The 26,166-nt window shown below is 42.4% G+C and overlaps 2 protein-coding genes across 2 annotated transcripts in view; both read left to right on the forward strand.

The window, feature by feature from the left end:
* The first annotated feature begins 416 nt into the window (after nt 1-416).
* The window catches only part of LOC143856768 (calmodulin-binding receptor-like cytoplasmic kinase 3), a 29,073-nt gene continuing 3,323 nt past the window's right edge, over nt 417-26,166 (forward strand). Inside the window, exons 1-5 of the mRNA XM_077367042.1 lie at nt 417-1,194; nt 17,927-18,178; nt 20,248-20,555; nt 21,665-21,830; nt 21,913-22,002. Coding sequence (XP_077223157.1) covers nt 912-1,194; nt 17,927-18,178; nt 20,248-20,555; nt 21,665-21,830; nt 21,913-22,002 — 1,099 coding nt within the window. The 5' untranslated portion in view covers nt 417-911. The remainder of the gene's footprint in view (nt 1,195-17,926; nt 18,179-20,247; nt 20,556-21,664; nt 21,831-21,912; nt 22,003-26,166) is intronic.
* LOC143856769 (uncharacterized) lies at nt 8,502-11,239 on the forward strand. The gene is made up of 2 exons (XM_077367043.1): nt 8,502-10,606; nt 10,840-11,239. Exons 1-2 carry the CDS (start codon nt 9,430-9,432, stop codon nt 10,875-10,877), a joined length of 1,215 nt encoding a protein of 404 aa, XP_077223158.1. The 5' UTR covers nt 8,502-9,429; the 3' UTR covers nt 10,878-11,239.

Here is a 26,166-nt window from a genome sequence, read left to right on the forward strand (position 1 = left end):
AAGAAAAGAAAAGACAAGCTGGGACCGTGCAACTATTCAAATATGGTTGTGCTGATATCATTTCCTTTTTTTTCTTCTAAAACCCTTCATTTCGTGCATCTCTTTTCTTTTATCTGATTTGGTAGACCTCATGACTACCAGATCTTTCTCCATTTCATCTTTTCGTGCGGGTAACCTTAAAGAGACTCTTCCAGGAATCTTCTTCTACGGCTATACCCTAACGGTCAAATATTTTTCTCCCGCTGTTGTTTTCTTTTTTATAAGGGGGCTGATGGAGATGGGTAGGGTTTACATTAGCCAGCCTTTGTTCCCTTCTCTGATGCTTCTCTGCCTCAACCCCCACCGACTCTTTCTCCCACTCCCACCTCATCTGTACCGGTCAGCCTCCGGTCATCAGGTCACTTCTCTTCCTACAATCTTCTCTTTTATTGCTCTATTATGTTCTCCTTCTAGGGTTTCAATTTTAGGGTTTCAAACTTTTGTATTTGGAATACACCCTCTTAGATTCTTCTGTTTTTTTTTACTTTCAGTTGGTTTTCTGTCATTTGGGTTTTACTCGTCTGTCAGTTTGGCTTACTGGGTACCGATGATTTTGCAATACTGGTCTGCAATTGAGACGTGATCCGTGCTTTCAATTCTAGGGTTTCCAAATTTTGTATTTGGAATATACCCGTCTTAGATTCTTTTGTTTTTTAGTTTCAGTTGGTTTTCTGTCATCTGGGTTTCACTGGTTTGTTGGTTTGGTGTATTGGGTACCGATGATTTCGCTTGATTTTACTATACTGGTCTGCAATTGAGCCGTTATCCGTGTTTTGGCGCTTTCTCCTTTCGGGTTTCTCTGTGGAGATTCCTGTGTATTGAATGTTTGGTTCTTAGGAGAGGATTCATGAAGTTTTCATCTTGTTAATCCGATGAGAATGGCTGTATTCGTTTTGGGACTGTTGATGCTATTGTTATCAGAATTGCCTGGATTCGTTGTGGGATCGAAGGATTGCAGGACGGAATGGCTCTCCTCTACGCTGTCATCGGGTGGGGGCAGATTGTTTTATGTGAATAAAAATTCAGTAGACAATATTTTCTTCTGCAAAGCTCTGGAATTTTATTTCTTGAATTTGCGTTTCTGCGATTCTGAGCTGGAAGATTGGGGAAGATTTGGGAGGAAATATTGTGGTTTGGAACTTCCTGTTTCTAAAGGTATGACATCATGTTTGCTCACTTTAATACTGTCTAACTTATGCCTTGGTTATAGAAATCTAGGGTAATGATTTCAGAATGGGATAACTCTCTCAGCCATTTCCTTCATTTGGAGTTGTAAGTTTGTATAAATAGAATTCTCAAATCTACAAACCCTAATGATTTTGGTTGCTTCTAGTCAATGTACAATGATTCCTAAATAAAATAGGAAACCTGATAAGCATAGACCGATATATGGGAACTGCTTGTTGTATACAACTCAACTTCATCCGTGTCTTTCAAATCTATCATTATTTGATTTAGTGATTGATTCTTGATTGGCAACCTTCTTATGAGTGCTTGCTCTTTGATTGGAAACCTTCTTACATGTGATTTCTTATTAATTGGCAATTACTTCATAATTAGCAACCTTACAAGGGTGGTTGTCATTATGTTCCTCATTACTCCTCAAGTTGAGGATTGAAGGAGTTTGAATGCTGAGCTTGAAAAGAGGCCCTTGAAACACTTCCTTGGATAATGGCTTTGTGAAAATATCCCGACGAGCGAACAGACTTAGTAATTGTTCTTGTGCTTCTTTGTCACAGACAAAGTGGTAATTTTTTTTTGAAAGGTAACGAAAATTTATTAATATGAACAAAGATACAAACAGGGGGACAAGAGGTCCCCAAAGAGAAATGAATTACACCCCCTCGATGAAAGAAATAACCAGAGTTTCAGTGATGTCGACACCCTTGTTGGCCAAAGAATCTGCCAAGTCATTTGCCGATCTCCGCCTGTGTTCCAACAGGGGATTGATCACCCTAATGACTAATGAGGTCACGGCACTCTTCAAGCACGCTCTGCAATTTCCATGGACCTGATGAGCGACCAGAAGCCCATGCAATTGCGTTAGTCGAATCCCCTTCGATAATAATAGGCCCCAAATTATTTTGAACAAACCATTTCAGACCAAACAAAAGAGCCCTGGCCTCAGCTTTATCTGCGTCACAAATGCCAATCGGTCCAGAATATGTCATGACAATGATTCCATCGGCATCCCTAATGACCCCCCATTGCTGGCTCTGCCCGGATTCCCAAACGAACTGCCATCGAGGCTAAGTTTGAACCAGCCCTCGGGAGGGGGTTCCCATTTCGGCATGATACGGTTAGCAGTTCTTCTTTCGGAGATAACTGTACCCCATTGGCAGAGAATTACCCCCATAGGGTAAGGAATACCAGATTTAGCGCGAGACCATGAAATAATAGATATTCGAATGTCCAGGATCCAAGATTTGCACTTATTCTAAAAAATGCGACGATTACGTTCAGCCCATAAGTGCCTAATGACAGCGTAAGGGAATGCCTTCCACATAGATTGGCCCATCCAACCGCTAAAAGCGCCATTCCAATTTAATAATATGTTGGAGATATTGTCTTGGAGCACCCAGTCGATACCAAAAGCCTTCAAAACAGAGCCATCCAAACCCGGTGCGCAAACAAACATGTGACAAATAGATGGTTCATGGATTCCTCACTACAATGGCACAACACACACCAGTTAGCAAGTTGGACGCCCTGACGTTTGAGCCGGTCGCAAGTATTAATACACATATGACCAACAGTCCAAGCGAAGGCGGTAATCCGAGGCGGTGGAATCGTGCTCCAGATGCGGGATTGAGGAAATATCGGGTTGTCGGCACCATTTAGTTGGCGAAAAAATGACCGAACAGAAAACCCCCATGTGAGTCAGGAGACCAAACCCATTCGTCGGGGGAGATGGAGGATAAATACCGGTTAGATAACATGCGGAGGAGAGCTTCCAAGCTTCCAATCTCATCGTCCTTCAAGTCACGACGGAGGCGAATGTCCCAAAATTGGATCCCGTGGCCTTCGCCCCTCATTAAGTAATCACAGATGCGCGCTTGAGGATCGATCGAAAGCCGAAATTGGTCCGGGTAAGCATCTTCTAGCAATCTATCCCCTGCCTAGAGATCTATCCAGAATCTGACTAGGTCCCTCGTTCCCGCCTTAAATTGCACAAATGGCAAAAACATTGACCGAGAATTACATACAGGTTTCCATACACTGGATCCGCGCCCCGAGCTAGGGCCATTACAATTCCATTCCCCCCATCCACAACCATATTTATCTCTAATTAATATATGCCAAAGCGCCTCCTTTTCGACCCCGAATCTCCATAACCATGCCCCCATTAGGGTGATGTTACGGAGTTTAATATTGCCGATACGTAGCCCGCCATTTCTCCGACTTCTGCACACAGATTTCCACTTCAGCAGGTGCTTGATCCGCTAAACAACCAAGAATCATGGCATGGTCCCTTACCGACGGTTCTTCCATATTGATTCCAGCGACCACACTCTTAGAAAAGTTTATTTTTAGGCCCGACAGGATCTCAAACCACCATAAAATGCGTTTGATATTAGTCATACTAGCAATACCATCTTCCAAATGCAAAAGGGTATCATCCGCGAATTGCAAGAGTGAGATCGCGCGGGGGGGGGGGGGGGGGGGGAAGACGACGAGCTCGGTGACAATCCCAAGATATATCCTTTTTGCTCCGCCTTGGAAATGAGGAGACTTAAGACCTCCGCCACCATGATGAATAGATAAGGGGATAATTGATCACCCTGACGAAGACCACGAGAACTGCGGAAGAATCCCTCCGGAGACCCATTGATTAAAATGGAAATATAGGCAGAAGAGATACATTCCTTCATCCATCCCCTCCACTTATCTCCGAATCCCATTCGTAATTGTATGTAATCCGGAAATTGCCAATCTACATGATCATAAGCCTTTTCCAGGTCCATTCGAAGGAGAGGGGGGGGGGGGGGGGGGGACGACGAGCTCGGTGACAATCCCAAGAGATATCCTTTTTGCTCCGCCTTGGAAATGAGGAGACTTAAGACCTCCGCCGCCGTGATGAATAGATAAGGGGATAATGGATCACCCTGACGGAGACCACGAGAACTGCGGAAGAATCCTTCCGGAGACCCATTAATTAAAATAGAAAAATAGGCAGAAGAGATACACTCATTCATCTATCCCCTCCACTTATCTCCGAACCCCATCCGTAATTGTATATAATCCAGAAATTGCCAATCTACATGATCATAAGCCTTTTCCAGGTCCATTCGAATCACAATACCCCCCTGCCCGGCTTGTAGAATCCAGTATCTTATTCGCGATAAGAATACCATCCAGTATTTGGCGCTTGCTCACAAACGCCCCATGATATTTGGAGATAATATCACCCATTACCGTTGCGAGTCTAGTGGCCAATACACTTGGATAGAATTTTATACATGCTACAAACCAGACTGATCGGTCGGTAATCTTTCAATTCAACCGCTCCATCTTTTTTCGGAATCAAAGTAATGAATGTGGAATTACTCCCAATGTTAATTTTGCCCCTCTGATGAAACTCGTTTATGTAACCACCCAGTACCTCATCTTTATTCACCTCCCAATATCTGCAATAAAATCCCATTGAGAAGCCGTCCGGGCCAGGAGCCCGGTCTTTCTTCATAGAATGAAGTGCTTCTTCCACCTCTTCCATCGAAAAACCCCTTTCTAGCCATTCCCTTTTCTCTACAGATAGAGCATTGAAATGTAGTCCCGTCGGTTTTGGACGCCAGCCGTGAGTTTTCAAATACAACTTCTGATAGTAGTTCACAATAATAGCTCTTCGGATGGCCAGTGGATCCTCGACCAGAACATCATCAATAACCAGGGAATTGATATGATTGATTCGACCGCGGGCAGATGCAATTTTGTGGAAAAATCTAGTGTTGTTATCCCCCTCTTTAAGCCACGATACACGGGATTTTTGACGCCAACTGTTTTCCTCCCTTCGAATGATTTCCTCGTAAGATACTTTCAAATCAATCCGGGTCTGCCTTTCTACATCCCCAAGAGGGTGTTCCGCTTCCAAGTTTTCCAACTCATTTAATTTTGATAAATTTTCGGCTTTGATTTGCTCTCTGTTTTCTCTCTCCATTTTCGCTCAATCAAGGATTCGAGATTTTAGGTATTTGAGTTTTTCTGCTGCCCAAACACAAACCCATGCCATCCCAAGAACACCTTCTCGCTCCACCACTCCTTAATTTTCGCCTCAAAGCTCTCCACTTCACATAGAGCCATATCAAAGCGGGAAGGGCGGGGGCCGCATGAAAATTCTGCTAATTCCACAGCGCTTATTCGTGATTCGTTGAAAAGACCTCCACTGCCCCTATCAGTCCCGCTCTGGTCAATAGTCAGATGACAAGGTTGACTCGTTCGAAGACCCAATAGAGGATCATGGTCCGAGATTGGCCTTGGTAGCGCCCTTTGTGAAATTCTCGGAAATAATGCCTCCCATTCCCGGGAAATTAATATTCTGTCCAATCTGCAGAGCACCAATCGGTCTTGATTATTTGTCCAAGTGTACCTGGCTCCTTCCAAACGGAGATCCGATAGTTCGTTACCCAAAATGAAATCAGATAGCTTGCGCATACTGGTATTGATCCGCCCAGTCGGGTACTTTTCTTCCTGGAATTGAACCGTATTAAAGTCACCACCAACGATCCACAGGCCTGTAAATCTTTCCCGGCAACTATTTAATTCGCGCCATAAATTCTTTCTTTCTCTGGCCCTTACATGTCCATATACAGCAGTAAGACACCCTTGGACATTAGAAAGGAGATAATCAAATCGAATCGAATCGACACAGAATACCTTCCTTCTTCATACTCCACCATAGCAAGTGTGTCATCCTTCCATATAATGATGATGCCCCCTGCCGACCCAAGTGCCTCTTTCGCCATCCACTGTCTGTTAGACCTTCCTCATACGTCATTTATTAGCTGATCTGTTACACCCATAATCTTAGACTCAATTATAATCAACACTTCAGGTCTTCTAGTTTTACACAAATCTTTAACCTTTTTTTCTCTCAGATCTCAAGCCCCTGATATTCCAAAAGACTATCTTCTTGATTCAACATACTTTTAATCCCCACCCATAAACTGCTAATAATCATAGCAGCCGTCTCAATTTCCGACTTCCCCTTCCATTACCCTTTACAACCGAAGATGATGGTTTATCCCTATCGACCACTTCCTTCACTTCACCATTCTACACGTGGCCTGGATATCTTCCTCAAACATAATGCCCAAATCATTACCAACATCTCCATCCCCAGCATCTCTACCTCCTCATTGATTTCACCCGACCTTGATTCACTGGTGCTGTTTTCCATATCACCACCCTTTTTAAGAATGCGTCAATTCTTTCGCCCAGTTCTTTATCCAGACTATTTTCTTTCGATTCCGAATTTTGACCCTTCGATGGTACAACGGTGGTGGCCGGATTAATTACCACCATTGCATCAGGATCCTGATCCCTCGCCTCTTGGATGGCCATGATTCCGGAATTAATATTATCAATACATATGGCTTCGATCTCCTCCCTCGATTGGGTTTCTGTCACATTGACATGAGGCTGCCATGTTTCTGACTAAATATTGCCCAACCGACCCGGCCTCACTACCAATCTTTCTCATTTTGAGATTAATATACTCGTTAATGATTTCCTCTGCTTCAAATTTCTGATTCGTTCTCTTTCTTCTGCTGATACGATGTTTTCTCTGGTTCAGGCGATTAAGCACCCCCTTCGATTGAAACCGTTTCACCCTTTGATGCAATAATACTACTTATGATGCTTTCTTACCCCACCAACTGTAGACGCCTGTGTTGTTCTTTGCATGCACATCCGGAGACTCCATCCGTTTCTTGATTATCCCAACTCGCGACACGTCGCGATGCCCATTCAACGAGGTGGTGATCTGGAAACCACCCGTTTCATTAAGCCTCCCCGATGAGTGACACTTGTTCTTGAGTCCAGCCTTTTCAGTCTTGGTAATGTGCCAAACAAGCAACGTAAACTGATGGGTGACATCTGTCTTCCCGCTTTAGACTCACGATGCCCATCCACGTTACCATTGGACGTCCGCAGCACGTAACCCTTAACGTGTCCATCTTTTCCCCACGTGTGCTTCATTCGCCCATTATTCGAATCAACGGGTGGTATAGAATCCCGCCCAATAAATGCATTTGAATGAACGGTTCTGATTCCATCTTCCATCAGATCTTTTTGATAGTCGATCGGAATCTTTCCTTTTCGAATTTTTTAAGCGATCCAATGATGATCGTTGGATGATGAACCGTTGATAGGAAACTTTTCGGACGAAGTTGCCCTCTTCTTCTCCAACATTTCCGACGGACATGCCCTCATCTTCTCCGATTCCATAACATGTACGGACGTGCCATAGCTTGCATTTCTGGGCTTATCCATACAATCATGATAATCTTTTGTCGCGCCCGTGTTCCCAAAAGGATAATGATTCTTGCACCCAAAGATTTCGTTAGCAGCCATTTTCACGTCCTCCCCAAATTCTCCAGCTTCCCCAATAGAATAGAATAGGTCTTCAACCTTGAGGCGGACTACAGATAGGAGAAATGCCCATTCAGTTGTGAAACTTTCGCCCTTGCATATAATAGGCACTGTGGATCTCCCGCATCCATCTGAACCTCCAGCACATAACCAAACAAACTATCGTGGGCCTCCATCGTAGAGAAAGCCCAAGCATGCATCGGAATCCCAAAAAATCGAATCCAGATAGATTTTGCCCCCGTTTTAAATGCCGGATGCCAAGGATAAAGGGATGATAAAAATTCACCAGAGCTAGCTCCACCTTTTTCAAAAACGTGATTAGCTTGCTCTTCGTTAGTAAATCCTAATAGGATTTCATTCTTGCTCACAATAAATGGTTCAGGTAGTTCCGGTATACCCCAAAACCATTTCACCCACTCCCACACCTCTTGCAATTCCCACTCCACCTTTTTCAGACGTCCAATAAGAAAGGTTTTGGGAAGCTCGATTCTAGTTTGGACATCTTTTCCTGTAATCTCCAGAGTCCTAACATCACCATCATCAGTTATCCTCCGAGTTGAGCCGTTCTCCGGCCAGATAAACAGTTGTTCATGTTTTGGTTCCGTAGCTCTCTTTGTAGGGGCCATCCTCCGCTTTTCCGCGCATCTCCTACAAGAATCTCTTCTTTTAAAGTTGTGATAGTTACACTTCCTGCAGTTCCAATCCTCAGGTAGGAACTTAATGCTTTGTCGATTCTTCTCCATTATCACCCGCAAAACACCAAAAACACTTCTGAAGTGAGAGGGGCTTGGGCCCACGCCCTTCCAGTCTCTCATTGGATAGGGCCCAAGACCTTTTTGTTCCTTTTGTCTCTCGCTTAGGAAGTGAGAAGGGCTTGGGCCCTAGCCGATGAGAGACAAAAGGAACGAGAAGGGCTTGGGCCCTCAAATAATCTGAGCTCATGCCGCCTCCTTGATATAATTTGTGAATATCAAGGACCAGTCTTGGCCAAAAATATGTCTAGAGTGGCTCCCTTGGTCCGATTCATGATTGGAACTATGGAAATGATAGCTTGGAAAACATAGATATGCAGAGAATTGCATGGACACTAGGGGTGGACATGGTTCGGTTCTGTTAACAGGTCTTTAGGTCTTTATTGTAATGCCCAAGGGCATACTTGTCTTTGTACTTCACTCTTTATTATTTATATTACATGAGTGAGGGGGAGAACCCTAACTCAATCTTTTCTCTCACTCTTTACTTTCTCTCTTTTCTCTACTTCTCTCAACATGGTATCAGAGCTCTAGGGCATGGAGGCCTAGGGCCATTTTTTTTCTTTTCTTTCCTTCTTTTTCCCCTAACCCTAACCTTAACATCCACCTCCATCTTCTCCACCCCTAACCATAACCCCTCCATTCTTTGCTACAGTACCCGCTACAGTACTGCTACAGTACATCGCTACAGTGAATCGCTACAGTACTGCTACAGTAAATCGCTATAGTACCCTCTTTTCCCACTCTTCCTTGCCCTAATCTGATCCATCATAATCTCTTCTTCTTCTTTTGGGTCATAGCTATGCCCTAGATTTTCTTGTTCGGCTTGATCACTATCCGCATGGTGTTGTTCTGGATTTGTACTTACATCATTGCGATGTTTGTGGCTCGGAGTTGTCTCGACTTTGTCTTTATGTCGTGAGGCTATCTCATGCCTCCCTTATGCATATGTTGTCCTCACGAAGCCGCGGTCTATTAGCTTGTTTATAGTCTTCATCCTTGTCTCTACTTGCTCGTTGTTGGTCCTCTTCAGTCTTCTTCCTGGTCTCTTATGGAAGATACCCCTCATATTGAGGTCTCTACTATTCGTACTCCAGCTATGGCTACTAGTTCCCAGCCGCGTCAGGCTGCGTCGTCGTCTTTGTCTTCGGTGGATGTGTCATTCCCACCGATTACCACTTCCCGTCTTGATGGATCCAACTATTTGACTTGGAAGATTGCTGTGGAGACATATCTGAAGGCCCGACGAAAGATTTCTATTATTCGTCGTGATCCCCCTCCTGAGACTGACCCTACCTTTGATGATTGGGATGTAGATGATGCCCTTGTTCGTACACTTCTATGGCAGAGTATGACCCCTGCCATTGCTAGCACCATGATGGATCTCCCTACTGCCAAAAAGGTATGGGAGCACACTGCGGCATTATATTCTGGTGAGGGGAATGTCGCCCGTCTCTGCAACACTTATTCGCGCTGGATGGGTCACAGGCGCGGTGATTCTACAGACTACAGACAATTTATCTTCTATTGCCAGCAGCTGGATGCTCTTATGCCTCTCACCACTGATCTTACCACGGCAGCCAGACAGCGGGATCAGCTCCGTGTTGTTCATTTCCTTGAGGGTCTTGGACCAGAGTTCACTCATCTTCGACAGCACATCCTTGGGTCTGGTACTGTACCCACTCTTCAGGAGGTATTTTTACGAGCTCAGCAGTGTGCACTTGGCATTACTGTACCTACTCTCATGGATGTCTCGACTACTGCTGCTTATGGAGCCGCTGACCGCCCTTCCCGAGTAGGAGGCATTTTTGGTCTCGGTCGTGGTCGCGATACTAGCGGAGGCGGACATGGCGGCGGCCGAGAGGGTGGCCGTGGAGGTCGAGCTCGGCCCTATTGTACTCATTGTAGGCGTGAGGGTCACTATCACGAGACATGTTTTGATCTCCATCCTGAGCTGCGTCACACTCCATATCCTCGTCAGGGCCGTACTGCACATCTTGCCCTTTTAGATTCGCTTGCTCCTATTGACAGCCCCTCACAGACACCACTGGCTACTCCGACCGATCAGATGGTCGTCTCTCGTGCCGACTATGATGAGCTACAGCGTTTCAGGTCTACCAGCCGCCCTCCTACTGCTGGTCTTGTTCAGCCAGGTCGTTCTCCTGCTTCGTTCCTCTCTAGTTCTAGCTTCTGGATTATTGATTCGAGAGCATCTCATCACATGACAGGTACCCAATCATCTTTACATGATTTTCATCATGTTGTTTCACGTTCTATTACTCTTGCTGATGGAAGTACCTCTCCTATCACTGGTGTTGGCAGTTGTTCCCCTTCACCAGGCATTACATTATTATCTGTGCTCTGTGTCCCCAAGTCACCTTTCAGTTTACTTTCTGTTAGTCAATTAACAAAGTATCTTCATTGTTCTATCTCATTTTTTCCTTCATATTGTCTTTTTCAGGATCTCTCGACTGGGAGGACGATTGGCTCGGGCCGTGAGGTGGATGGCCTTTATCGTCTCGACTGCACTCCGTCCCATCCGATTCTACATGGCTCGGTCGATGCATACCAGTGGCACTGCCGTCTAGGTCACCCGTATATGGAGCGTTTACGCAGGATTCCCTTCGTTCCTTCTTCATCTGTTAGGTCTTTTCAGTGTGAGGCCTGTGAACTTGGGAAGCATCATCGTGTGCCATTTCCCTCTAGGACTGTTAGTCGGTTTTCACACCCTTTGCTCTTGTTCATTCTGATGTATGGGGTCCTGCGAGGACTACCTCTTTATTTGGATTTCGCTATTTTGTGGTCTTTATTGATGACTATTCACGTATGACATGGACTTATTTAATAAAAGATCATTCTAAAGTTTTTTCTGTGTTTCGTAATTTCTATGCTGAAGTTAGTAATCAATTCTCATGTGTTATCCAATGTCTTCGCACTGACAATGCAAAGGAATATTTCTCTTACTCAAATGGTTTTTAGGAATTCCTCTCTTCGCGAGGCATTATTCATCAGTCCTCATGTGCTCATACCTCTCAGCAGAATGGAGTGGCTGAGAGGAAGCTTCGCTCCTTGTTAGATGGGGCCCGGACACTACTCTTTCAGATGCGGGTCCCTAAGACCTATTGGGCTGATGCTGTACTCACAGCATGCTACCTGGCGAATAGGCTTCCCTCTTCGGTCCTTGGTGGCATCTCTCCGTTCTCGATTCTCCGTCCTACCTCTGACCCTTTCCCTCTTACACCTCGAGTTTTTGGCTGTCTCTGTTTTGTCCACGTTCTTGGGTCAGGATTAGATAAGTTGGATCCTCGGGCCGAACGGTGTATCTTTCTAGGTTACTCTCCGACCCAAAAGGGTTATCGTTGCTACAGCCTTCACCTGCGACGATCCTTTGTCTCGGCGGATGTTACATTCTTTGAGACTCAGTCATTTTTTGGTCGTCTATCTCGTTGGATCCCTCCCCCTCTACACTTCAGGAGGATTCCTCTCATACTCCTGTTCTTCCTCTTCCGGTTCTTCCTAATCCCATCCCTGTTTCTACACCTCCGGTGTCCAGTTCCTCCCCTACAGTTGATTCTACTGTTATGCCGACGTCAGCGCCTTGTGCAACCCCTCTACCTCCACCATTGAAGCAGTATCAGCGTCGGACCAAATCTGTTGCTCATTCAGCCCCGCCCGAGCCATCATCATCTCAGCTGGAGATCCCCACTTCTGAGGTACATTCTGACTCTCCCATTGCCTCTCGCACTCGGTCTCGCAGTACTGCTCATTTCATTTCCTCTTTTGTGTCTTATGACTTTCTCACCCCTGTATTTCGTAGTTTTGTTTCGTCTTTGTCCTCTATTTCTCTAACTAAGACTCTACAGGAGGCACTTGATCATCAAGGCTGGCGGGCGGCTATGGATCTTGAGATGCAGGCCCTTCAGGCCAATCAGACATGGGATTTGGTCCCTCTACCATATAGTGCTCGCCCCGTTGGTTGTCGCTGGGTTTATGCAGTCAAGCACCTTCCTGATGGCACAGTTGAGCGCCTTAAGGCTCGACTTGTTGCCAAAGGGTACACGCAGACATATGGGATTGATTATGGCGAGACTTTTTCACCAGTTGCGAAAATTCCTTATGTCCGTGTCCTGCTATCCCTTGCTGTGAATCATGGCTGGCATCTTCATCAGTTGGATGTACATAATGCCTTTCTTCATGGTGATTGGAGGAAGAGGTCTATATGGAGCAACCTCCTTGATCTGTTGCTCAGGGGGAGAGATCTTCTCTTATTTGCCGTTTGAGGAAATCCATTTATGGTCTCAAACAATCTCCGAGAGCCTGGTTTGGGAAGCTCAGTGCTACACTTATTCGCTTTGGCATGAAGCAGTGCGCAGTTGATCACTCCGTCTTCAGTTTTCAGTCTCAGGCTGGTTGTGTTCTGTTGATAGTATATGTCGATGATATCATTATCACTGGTAGCGATACAGGTGGCATTCAGAGGCTCAAATCCTTCCTTCAGACATAGTTCTCTACTAAGGATTTGGGTCGTCTTCGGTATTTCCTTGGCATTGAGGTTGCCTATTCGACTAGGGGTATCTACCTCTCACAGAGGAAGTATGTTCTGGATCTTCTTGATGAGATAGGTTGTTTGGGAGTCAAGCCTGCCTCAACTCCTATGGACCAGAATATGAAATTACTCCCTGAGGAGGGAGTACTGTTAGAAGATCCAGGGCGATACAGACGGTTAGTTGGTAAGCTCATTTATCTTACTGTTACACGTCCAGGTATTACCTTTGCAGTTAGCGCTGTTAGCCAGCATATGAGCTCACCTCGCACTTCACACTGGGCTGCTGTACTTCAGATATTGAGATATCTGAAGAGTTCGCCGGGTAAAGGGTTGTTATTTCAGAGGCATGGGCACCAGAGAATTGAAGGATACACTGATGCAGACTGGGCAGGATCTCCGGCTGATAGGCGGTCTATTACAGGATATTGCACCTTTATTGTAGGTAATCTTGTTTCATGGAGAAGTAAGAAACAAGATGTCGTGTCTAAATCCAGTGCCGAGGCAGAATATAGAGCTATGTCTCATACGAGTGGGGAACTCATGTGGCTACGTTCCTTACTTTCAGAGATTGGATTTCCTCCTTCTTCTCCAGCTCAGTTATACTGTGACAACAAATCCGCCATTTACATTGCTACGAATCCAGTCTTCCATGAGAGGACCAAACATATTGAAGTGGATTGTCATTTCATTAGAGATTTGATTCAGCGAGGCTACATATCTCCCGTGTTTACCAGATGTACAGATCAATTAGTAGACATGTTCACGAAGCCTCTAAGTAGAGCTAAGTTAGTTGATAATTGTAACAAGCTAGGAATGTTAGATATCTACATTCCAGCTTGAGGGGGAGTGTTAACAGGTCTTTTAGGTCTTTATTGTAATGCCCAAGGGCATACTTGTCTTTGTACTTCACTCTTTATTATTTATATTACATGAGTGAAGGGGAGAACCCTAACTCAATCTTTTCTCTCACTCTTTACTTTCTCTCTTTTCTCTACCTCCTCTCTCAACAGGTTCCAACCCGAAGAACCGAACCGAACCGGCCTATTTGGTTCAGTTCGGTTCGGTTCGGTTCTGACATCGGGCGGTTCGGTTCTGGTTCAAAAATTTGGGAACCGATGGTTTGGCGGTTCGATTCTGGTTTGAGTCCCTGGTACCCAGAACCGAACTGAACCGAACATCATGGGTGTACAAAACAATAGCCTGTTAAATATTTTAAACATTAAAAATGAAAACTCAACGGATGAAAAGTCGAAAATAGATTGCTTGAACTTGGAACTTGCAACGGTGTAGATGACAAAAGCAAGGACTGCTGATATCTTTTTCTCTCTTCATTTAGAGGAAAAAAACCCTACATCTTGACTTTAGTTAGGTGAGAAAAAAAACCCTAGAGCTTCTCTCCTTCCCTTTTTCTCTCCTCTACTCCCCCCTTCACAACTCAGTTCACACGGTTGTGTTCGTCTCTCCATCTCCTTCTCGTTCACACGGTTGTGTTCGTCTCTCCATCTCCTTCTCGTTCTACCGTGAAGAGGAAGAGGGAGAAGAAGAAGAAGAAGAGGCTCAACTCAAGCCTCAAGGTATTTCCGAACCTAATCTTAAATTCTTCCCTTTTTAGGTCAATGATTTCCCCACGCCCCCATTGGCGAGATTTTGCCCCTTTTTAACGTTAGATAAGGCCCAAGGGTAGTGATTTCCGCCGCCCCTTGTTTCTTCGCTGCACAAAAACAAAAAAAAATAAAAATTGGCAGTGCTCCAAAAGATGATACTTACCCTCTGTTCTTTAGAGGTTTCTACAATGTGTCGTCCCTCTGCTGATTGTTAAGGGTACAATTTGGGTTGGGTTGGGTTGAGCTTTTGCTAAAAAAAATGAGTTACAATCAACCCTAAACCGACCCTCTGTTCTTTATGAGTTGAGCTTTTGTTGAATTCATATATGCTATTTTATTTGTGAAATGCATTCCATTATTTAATAGGGCTGATGTTGTGCTTCATTTTCTATAGTAAATTCAGCAAAAGAATGAGAAAAAAAAAACTGGAAAACAATAGTTGGGGAAACCCAGAACCGAACCAAACCGATCAAGTTCGGTTCTGGTTCATTTTCTATAGTAAATTCAGCAAAAGAATGAGAAAAAAAAAACTGGAAAACAATAGTTGGGGAAACCCAGAACCGAACCAAACCGATCAAGTTCGGTTCTGGTTCTGGTTCGGTTCCATGGTGCAATGGTTCGGTTCTGGTTCCAAATTTTGGGAACCGAGACGGGATGGTTCGGTTCTGGTTCTACCCAAAAACCGAACCGAACCGAACCATGTCCACCCCTAATGGACACCACAGACAAAGTGGTAATCAATGTCTATATGCTTCGTACAAGCATGGAAGAAAGATAAGGCTTAAAGTCATATAGAGAGCACTAAGGTCATCACAAAAAAGATTAGGAGGCGAAAGCAGGAAGATATCTGATGCTCAAAGAATGAAACTTACCCATGAAGTTTCAGCGACAACTATATCCAGACTGTTAATTGGCCTCATTGCTCAACTTTGCAATGGTGGGTTATTTCTTTGCTGCCCATGAAATGACTCGAAGTATATCTGTGCGCGATTGCACATCCAATCCAATCTGCATCTGAAAGCACAAACATCAAGGCTTGTATCTCGAATATAGAGCCCACGACTGAATGTTCCTTGAACTTAACGGAGGATAGGCTTGACCAATTGCATATGAACAATAGTAGATACAAAACAAATTCAAAATACACGATTGGTTGTCAATGTCAGATATTGTAAAGTACCAACTATAGTTCAATACATAGAGCTATTAGAAAAAGATGTAGTATTTTCTATAGTACCAAGTTTCGTAGGCAAAGGTGTAGAAATGGCCTTACACGTATCCATACGGGCTCGTCAAAAGAATCTCCTCGGCATATTTGGGCTGAGAGAGAAATGACAGTGATGGAGTATTTTCATTCTAAAATATAAAAATAAAAAAAACCCCTCAATGTGTATAGGACACTTTGATTTCCAAGTAGTGTAAAGACCCAAGATCTTTCATGGGAAACTCTGGTCCCAAATGATCAATTAGTTTATCAAGAAGAGAAACATTGCTTCCTGTGATTATGATGTCATCCACATATAAAACAAGAAAGATCAACTCAATTGGTGAATGAAGAAAAAAAAAGGGAAGGATCATGCCTAGTATACTAAAAACTACTATGTTGAAGGAATTGACTAAGGCGATGCGATTGGGCTAAAGCTCAACGGGCTTGTTTGAGACCGTAGAGGGTCTAGGAAAGCTGACATAAATGAGTGTGATACTTGGAATGAGTGAAACCAATCTATTGTTCCATGTAGACTGATTCTTTGAGGTATCCGTGCAAGAAAACTTTCTTGACATCAAGTTGCTGAATTGGACATCTATGACTATCGTCGTGACTAATGAATGGAGAACAAAACGGAAGGATTGTGCACAGTACACTGAAATCTAACATGTTGAAGGAACTGACTAAATCGATCGAACCAAGCTCAAGGAGCTTGTTTGAGACCAATAGAGGGTCTGAGAAAGCTAACAAACATGAGTGGACTACTTGGAATAAGCAAAACCATGTGACTGCACCATGTAGACCGATTCTTTGAGGTATCCATTCCATGAAAGATAGCATTCTTGACATCAAGTTGCCGAATTGGCAATCTCTGACTTGGGGAAATGTGAGAACTATTTGAATTGTTTGAGGTTTGATCAGCGAACTAAAGATATCTTCAAAGTCAATCCCTTCACGCTGAGTCACTGACCCATTGACTGAACTTTAAATATTTGAAGAGAACCTTCAGATTTACACTTGGTTTTCAAGACTTGGACTACCAAGTTGTCGAGGAATGAGTGTCCAAATAAAATTATTTTGCAACACTTGTATCTCTTCTTCCATAGCATGCTTCGGGCCAGGATTTCCAAGGCTTCTTTTATGGTATGAGGTTCTTCAGGAATATCACTAGATGTAAAAAATGCGACTAGCCTTGAGTTTACCTCAAGTTTGCATCCCATGAGTATTTATGTGGAAATGAGGACCAGGATCCTTCATCGTAGATGATGGTGCTCAGCTATTTACTTCAGTTGATTGGTAGAGCAAGAGACCAAGAGGAGGCAAAGATCCCAAATCAATGATAATAGACCCGATAGGGGGAGATGCTATGGAGTCATTGGCAACCCTGGTCACAGGGTTAAGCCTACCACCTTTGGGGTTGTTAAGGGACCACACTCGTTGGCGACCACTGGTCATGGAGATGTATCTGCCACCTCTAGAGTGTTAAGGCTAGTTAACTCAATGTTTGGAGTAGAATAAGCACGAATACACACTCAAAATCCATCACATAACTAAAAAAAAACTACCCATAATGGTTTAACTACATCGAACACCTAGTGACATGCGTTGTCATGCATATCTATAAATTCAGTACATATACCACTTTTCACATGTAATTCACATCAATATTTATATATAATACATGCACCACATTTCACATGCTATTAATATAAATGTAATTATGTGACACATACCAATATAGTATGCCAGTAATACATTTACAGTTTTGGTTTCAGCATGCGCTTTGGTGGGCAATGTGCAATGTTTCCTCAATATAATAGGAAACCTACTAATCATAAATCTGTAGAAGGAAATTATTTTTTATATACAACTCAACTTCCTCCATGCTTATCAAATCTATCATTATTGATTTGATATTATGATTGCTTCTTAATTTGCACCCTTTTTACGAGCGATTGCTCCTTGATTGGAAACCTTACATGTGACTGCTTCTTGATTGGCAACCTTCCTACCACAGTTGTCATCATGTTTTTCATTATTGGTCAGGGATGGGTATGGAGGCCCTGTATTTGGTATTACAGTACATGCATTTCTCTTTAAATCCTGGTTCTGTTTTCTCAGTCAGATTATCTTCTCGGATGACTGCTTTTTAAGGTGTACATTACAAATCCTTTTATGATATCCTTTGTAGAGGAGTCGCAACAGAGGGCAGGGAGAAAACTTCTGCCACAATTGACAATAAATGATCCTATTACTCAAAATCGTGGAAGAAAAAGCCAACCAAGCGAGGAAAAACACCATCCCTCTTTTTCTACTGTTCCAAAGAACATGGTCATAGCGATACCAGGAATGTTCCTTCTATGCTGTGCTTTAATTTGTCCATGCTGTCATGCAAGAAGGAAAGAGACTGCGCATGCTGCTCTTCCCAAAGAGCCAAATTCAAGTGAGTCAAATGGCATTCATATTACGTTTATTTTCTTCCCTTGAAATTTGTATCTAGTTTCTCATCTATGACATTAAGAACTGTTGAATTATAGCACTATCTTACTTGAATTATAGCACTATATAGAGCCACTCCACAGTCAAAACACAACTTCTAATACCTCCCAACTGATTGGTGTCTTGCTTTCCATGTACAAGCTGTGGTTGTTTTCACAGAATATTTAATACAATTGATGAAAGACTCCAACCTTCTAATACTTCTTTAATGGTTTAAAATACCTCATTTTTCTATGCAAATTCTTTATTCTATGACCCCACTTTCTAGATTATTTGTCAATTGTCTTATACTTGTATAAAAAAAGGGCGGCCCAGTGCACGAGGCTCCCACCATTGTAGGGTCTGGGGAGGGCTAGATGTACGCAGCCTTACTCCTGCTTTGCAGAGAGGCTGTTTCCGTGACTCGAACCCGTGACCACCGGCTGAATGTTTCCATGTCTTATACTTGTATGTGCTTATATAAAAGGCAGCTAGTTATAAGATCGATCTTTCTCACTCTCTGCTTCTATCTATTCATTATTAGCATTAAATCCATAGTATGCCCTAGGATTAAGATGCATTTATTTAATGATATAACCACTTATAAACTACTGTTTGGATGGTATAGTTTCTCTATGCTATTTTACATCTTTAGGTAAGTATTGTGGGATATTTTTCTAGCATTTTCTAGCTTTGCGAGTCCATTAGCTGTAATAGTAAAGATACATAAATGTTGAAAATATAATCCCCAATCCATAGAGACCAAACTTTCCCTAGGAAGCTGTAGTTTCAACATGAGTATCTGCAAATTTTTGGGAGGGGCTACTAGATTGTAACTCCACCAAGTGATTGAAAGACCATGAACTAACTCTCTCTCCTTATAGACATGGACTTCCACGATAGATAGTCAGGGAGGGTATAGGTCCAACATTCAGCTGAAGCCTACATGAGTGGGTATGGTGCCTTGCACTAGGAAGGATGCTAATTGTCAACGACACTGTTATGTTTAGAAGGGTAGTTTGGGTATTATGTAAAAACCACTTAAGTAAATAAATAAATGAAGGGAGATTGTGAGATTGACATCACCCTTTTCTCCCCCATGGCTTTTCTTCCCCTCTTCTTCTTTTTTTTTAAATGGTTCTTCCCTTCTTCTTCTTCTCCAAAACTTGTGAAATTGTATCAGTACTACAGACCTGATCCAATTCTCTTGTCCATCCGCTTCTCTTCCTTATATTTTTTTTCCTAATCATCTCTTCTCCCCTTGCTTACGAGTGGAAGAACCCGAGATCTAGGGTTTTCCATGTGCAGCAACCATATTAGTTGGCTGCTGTCTCAGCATGAGCGTGACTTGACAAGAACTTAACAATCTTTAGACCTAGTATCCATATTCATCTCTTTCAAATGAGTTGTGCTTGACAAGAACTTAATAAACCATATTTAGATTGGCTGTTCCGTCCCAGATTATTCTGTGTTCAATGGACATGATTTGAAAAGTGAAAACTGGTTGAATATTTTCTACTGATAGCAATTTTATTCATGTTCCATTATGCAAATAGAGAAAAGTGTATCTACACGATCGTGTAGATAACTTATCTACTCCATCGGCTTAAAATATAGTGCGGGCCCACATTGTTTGTATGATCCAAAGCATTCATTTGATAGGCCTCACATAGATAGGGTGCGCCCAAAAAATCAGCTCCATAGGATCATCCCAACCCTTTGATTTGCGGAGGTTAAAATGGACGGGCCATAAACCTTCACAAATCTGTCCATTTTTACCTCCGCAGTTTGAAGGGTTAAGATGATCCTAAGGTGCTGATTTTGTGGGCACACCCTATCTATGTGAGGGCCTATCTAATGAATGCTTTGGCTCATAGAAACAATGTGGGCCCACTGTGTTTTAAGCCAATGGAGTAGATAAGTTATCTACACGATCGTGTAGATACACTTGTCTCATGCAAATATCAGCTATGTACAATTCCTATATCTGAAACAGGGGTATTTCTTGCTTATTTCATAACTTTATTGCTGCAGTGGATTCAGTTTCCTCTTTTGGTGTGAGTTCTACTTCTGAAAGGATCCCAGGCGGCAGTCCACTTCGAGTACCTGCTAGTCCACTTCGAGTACCTGCTAGTCCATTTCGTGTACCTCCGAGTCCATCTCGATTTTCTTCATCTCCACAATTGAGTAGAGTTGCATCAATACATCTCAATATGAGTCAGATTAACAAAGCTACTCGTAACTTTTCACCAGCACTTATGCTAGGTGAAGGAGGTTTCGGTACTGTTTACAGGGCTCAGTTGCAAGACGGCCAGGTTGTTGCTATTAAACGAGCAAAGAAGGTAATTGCCTTTTTCTTTCTTTTTTATCTTGAAATACTGTAGGTTCTTGGAAATATCCCCATTTAATTGTACTCTAATAAAACTAGGCAACTGATATTAGCACTACTGTGTTTTAATAATTGCACAATCTCAGCTTGTCTTTTCTGTTTTAATTGGCTTCTTAGAGCTTTTTGGGAGCTGTAATAGCTTTTGAAAACTGTTTAAATAATAAAAGACAAGGTGAGTTAGTGCAATTATTAAAACACGGTAGTGCCAACATCAGTAGCCTAAAACTATTGATGTTAAAATATTATAAGCTTATCTTTTCTCTAGTAAGCCTGTTTTTTTTTTTTTTGGAAATGGCACTCTAGGAAGCCTGTTAGTCCACTATTTAAGTACTGGTTAACTATGAGCAGATTCCTAATGTAGATCTTCTCTTTTCTCTTGTTCACATGTTGATTGGGATAATTTGGGAAATTTTGTTGCTACTGAATGCATAAAATAACAAGAAGAATAACATTGTTGTATCATTCAAAACAAAACAAAAATTCGTTATTGTATAGGGTAGAAACTTATATTTAGCTTGCAACCAAATCTTTTGTGGAACCCCATGATCCCTTTTCTTGGGATCACACATGGACATGGGTTGATTGACACCCTTAAGGGATAAAAGCAGAGCTCAGATGTTGGGTGCTTATTCTGTGTTGGTGATAGGAAATCCTCATTCCTTTTTTCCACTGTTAAAGTATAAAAAGATTAAATACTGCCCTTCTCCAACAGCTTAAGCTTTTGGAGAAGTCGGTAAGTTTTTAACATGGTATCAGCGCCAAAGGTCTCGAGTTCAAACCTCCCCGATGTAAAAAAAAAAATCCACATGCAATGGTCGGTCCAAGGTGTGTTTGCTAAGTGGGCCACAGGTGAGGGGGAGTGTTAAAGTATAAAAAGATTAAATACTGCCCTTCTCTAACAGCTTAAGCTTTTGGAGAAGTCGGTAAGTTTCTAACATCCACTTATAATGATTTGCAATTAATCAACCGTTTTTATATATGTTAAATTGTTTCTTTAATTTTGGGATTTTCCTTGAGAAATATTTTATCGTGGTGGTCTGTTGACATTAAGACTTCGGACAGGAACACTTTGATGCTCTAAGAACTGAATTCAGTAGCGAAGTTGAATTGCTGGCCAAAATTGAACATCGAAATTTAGTGAAACTACTTGGTTACTTTGATAAAGGAAATGAGCGCATTATCATAACTGAGTATGTTCCAAATGGTACTCTCAGGGAATATCTAGATGGTAAGACACATTTATTATAAGATTTAATTAGTATTTTAATTAGTGGCTTGGAATAGTAAATTTTTGTTGTTCTGTTTGGCAGGTCAGCATGGAAAGTGTTTAGATTTCAATCAACGATTAGAAATAGCCATTGACGTTGCTCATGGCCTAACTTATCTCCATTTATATGCAGGTAAGGAAGCTTTGCATTTCTTGTGAATTCCTAAGTATATTATATTGATATTTTTTTTTGAAAGGTAACAGTTCCTTTCCATAATCCAAAAGTATACAAGAAATGGGGGACAAGTTGTCCCCACAGAATCTGTACAAATTATGAATTATAGAAGCAACAAGATAAAAACGGGTTCCAAAAGGGGATTCTCAACTAACCCCCATCATAGACTCATCAAAAGCCACAGTAGTTTCAATATTATATATATATATATATATCCTTGGCCATTACCTGCTACCCAATAGGAGTGTCTTTTAAACAGGAAAAACATGTAAAATGCTACGAGAGATACTAATGAAGATACATGAAGAATGAAATATAAATGATCAAATGTGTACAATTGGCAAACATATCCAACACTTCCAACAGTTCCAACTGATGCATTTACATCAGTTCCAACATTTCCAATTGATGTGAGAGATACATTTACAGTTGAAATTATAAAACCAAATTCCAATGAAAAGAAAGATAAACATCACATACATATAGATAAACATGACATACATATAGTTCCAAACAGTTCCAACAATTCCAACAGATGCATATGGAGGAGATAAACAGTTCCAACATTTCCAACAGATGCATATGGAGATAAATAGTTCCAACAGATGCATACAGTTCCAAAACCACCCCAACTTCCAACAGTTCCATCAAACCCATCCACCCAAAAGATAGATAAACATCCCCATAGTTAGTTAAAAAAAAAACCATTCACCAAAAAAACCACCCACCAAAAAAACCATCCTCCCAAAAAAGGCCACCCAAAAAAGAAAGTCATAGTATCGAACCCATAACACACTGTCATAAACACAAATGGCCAAGTGAGCCAAAATGCTACCAACGAAGTCAACTCTCTCCTCCTCATCGAGGGAAAGGAAGACTTCTGCATCCTTGTGATTCTTATGGAGGTATGCATAGGCAATGCGCTCACTTTTGCCAAAACCATCCATACTCATCACGGCGGTCTTCAATTCAGTGAGGCTGTGCACCTCACCGGTCGTAATAATGGCCTTAGCCATTATCTTTATACTGGAAGTCACCCCGCTCATCTCTGATGCAATTAGTGAAGCACCACCTCACTTTCTTCTCTTTCTTGGAGTTCGGGCTTTTGCAGGTGATGAGTCACTGTACCCATGCTGGGGTCTCTGGCTGGAGATTCAGGCCTTGACCTGGAAGCATGAGGGGCAGGGGAAGGAGTAGGAACAGGGGTGAAACCATCTAACATATCATCGAGCCCTATAGCCTGGTTCGATGAGAAAGAACACTGCACCTCCCGTCTCTCCTGAGTAGGTGCCCTTCTGTCCCTCACAGAGTCCCCATGTGCGTAATCCTCGCCGAACTCATCTTTCATTTCCTCGTAAAGTGGATAGCGTTTTTCAAGGAAACGAAGATGCTCATGATGTTTCTACAAGAAAAAAATGACTTTATAAGAATATCAAGTAATCATTCTTCACATGTAATGGTAAACGAAATGCAAATATTACCTTGAGGTAGTTATTTTTCACTTTTTCAACCGAAATTTAGTAGGAATGTTACATTTCTTTTTTTTTAAAGTTTTATCATCCTCTTTTAGTTTGGCCAAATTTTTTTAAAAAAAAAGGATGATCTATATTTTTGATTGTGTAGAAATGGTTTGCGGTATCCATTTAGGTTTGATTGTTCTATGTCACTTTTTAAAGAAGAGAGCCAATTCCATGCTCTTTCATCATTGACTGATTTTGCTCCTCTTTCCAAAGACAAAATAACTTTAAAGATTTCTTCAATGACCAGTGGTTTGGGTTAGAGCTCATTCAAGTACCGTATTTTTCGAGCCCATTGTTTCCTATTTACTCTCTCTAAGTTATGCACCTAATATTTCAATTTCCACATTGTTTCCTATTCTCTCTCTAAATTGTACACCTAAAAATTTGAGATTGATTTTGCAAATAGGGGTGCAACTTGGATCGGTTTCAACTTGAAAAAAAGTCGGGTTGAGTTCGGGTCGGGTTCGGGTTGAGTTTTCTGAACCTTTCCCAACCTGGGTTGAGAGCTTGGGCAACCCGACCCTAGTGAAACCCAACATTATTTATCCTTGTTATTTTTAGTAAGCTTAAAAACTCAGGTTGGGTCGGGATGGAAAAAAAGGTTCCTGGGTTAGAGTCGGGTTGAACCTCATCGGGTTGGAACTCGGGTCGGGTCAGGTTCGGGTTGAGTAAATGGCTCCTCGAGTCTGGTTCGGGTTGGCCTCGACCCAACCCGAGTTGCACCCCTAATTGCCAAACTCTCCCCTCTCTTAGGTTTTTATGATTTTTTTAGAGTTGACAAATCTATGATAATGTTTTTGTTTCTATCCTAACACTTTCCCATATCCCTAAAATCTCTGTTCCTATTTTCTCTCCCAATCCCTATAATATCTCTAGTTTCCCTCTCTTCGTAAACCCTCTCTGTGTGCTAACCTTTCTACGTGAAACCCTTTCTCATCTCTCGCATCTTTCTCTCTCTACCCCACTTACGGAAACCCCCCCCTCTCTCTCTACGGCATTCTTGTTTTCCAGCAAGAAAAAAAAAAGAAAATCCATCCCCGCCTCTTTGCCGCACCCTCTTCTCTCCCTATTTCACCCTCTTGCAAACCTTTTTTTTTTGGGTTCTCCTCCATTCTCCTTTCTTTCTCTTTTGAATGCATTTGGGCAAATAACTCTTCGGCTTCCTAAATCTCCACTCCAATCCTTTATTTTCTCCTTTCTATATTTTTTTGGCCTTTTTGCTTTCCACTCAAAATTCCCAATCTCAAACTCACAATCCCAAATTCCCTTTTTGACCATACTTTCTCACCGCCATCCCATTTGGCTTCCAACACACCCAAACTCTCTCCAAATCTTTTTATTTTCTCTTCCTTTGGGTAATACACCCAAACTCTCTCTAAGTCTTTTTATTTTCTCTTCCTTTGGGTTGTTATCCAAGGCACACCAAGTATTCGCTTAAATGTCTGAGAGAGGAATGGTGCCTTGGAAGTCTTCTTTTGTGGTTGTTGGTGTTGTTTATTTCCTTTTGTTGCCTTATTGTTGTCTTCTTGTCATCTCTTATTCTTTCTTTCTATTGTCTTCTATGTCATTTGTGTTGTTTGCATTTTTTCTATGTTCTTTATGTTGTTATTCAATGTGCACACCAAGTGTTTGGTGAAATGTCCGAAAGAGGTGTTGCGCTTTGCTTGTCATCTTTTCGTTGCACGTTGAAGGCATTTGGCCTTTAACTTAAGGGGAGAGTGTTCTCATGTAGTTCTTTGTGTCTTTTTTTTAGGGGGAGTGTAGTCTTTTTCTTAGTATTGTCTTCTTGAGAGGGAGTGTTAGTGTTGTCTTAGTATTGTTTTCTTGGGGGAGTGTTGTTCTTTCTCTGGTGGTTGTGTCTTTTCTTGAGGGAGAGTGTTATCGTCCTCTTTTTATGTTCTTCTTCGTCCCCTTGGTGATTGTTATCATCTTCCTTGTTATCTTTTCTTGTCTTGGCCTCTCCGGGCTCATGTAGTTTCGCCGGAGGGGGAGTGTTTTTGTGCTCCTAGTCAGTCTTTGTCTTCTCGGCCTTATGCCTTATCCTCTACCTCCTTTTCCGGGCGATGGCTTCTTTATCTATCGTTGATCGGCTCTCTTACAGGCAACGGTCTTTTCCCGTCGACCTCTCTTTTCCGGGCGATGGTTTTCCCATCGTTGGTCGGCTCTTTTCAGACGCCGATGTTCATGTCGTCGACCTAGTCTCTAGGTGATGGTGTCCCCATCGTTGGTTGGTTTATCTTTTCCCTCATTTTCTTCCTATCTTCAGGCGACGATGTTCATGCCGTCGACCTTGTCACCAGACGATGATTTCCCCATCGTTGGTTGGTTATCCTCTTCCCTTCTTCTTCTTATCTTTTCAGACGATGTTCATGCCGTCGACCTAGTCTCCAGACGATGGTTTCCCCATCGTTGGTTGGTTATCCTTGTTTTCTCTCTCTTCCCTTCTCGTCATGCGACAATATTTCTGTCGACCTCGTCTTCGATGGTTTCTCTATCGGTTGTTATCTTCTTCACTTGGCGTTGTGCTACTTCTCCAATGTTCGCTGTGCGCACATTTGGTATGCCCCCTTTTTTCTCGATGGATCGTTGCTATTCCCCTGCC

The sequence above is a fragment of the Tasmannia lanceolata genome, unplaced genomic scaffold, assembly GCF_043159265.1.
Source record: "Tasmannia lanceolata isolate RefF3 unplaced genomic scaffold, GAP_Taslan_0.1 ptg000023l, whole genome shotgun sequence".
Taxonomy (NCBI): Eukaryota; Viridiplantae; Streptophyta; class Magnoliopsida; order Canellales; family Winteraceae; genus Tasmannia; species Tasmannia lanceolata.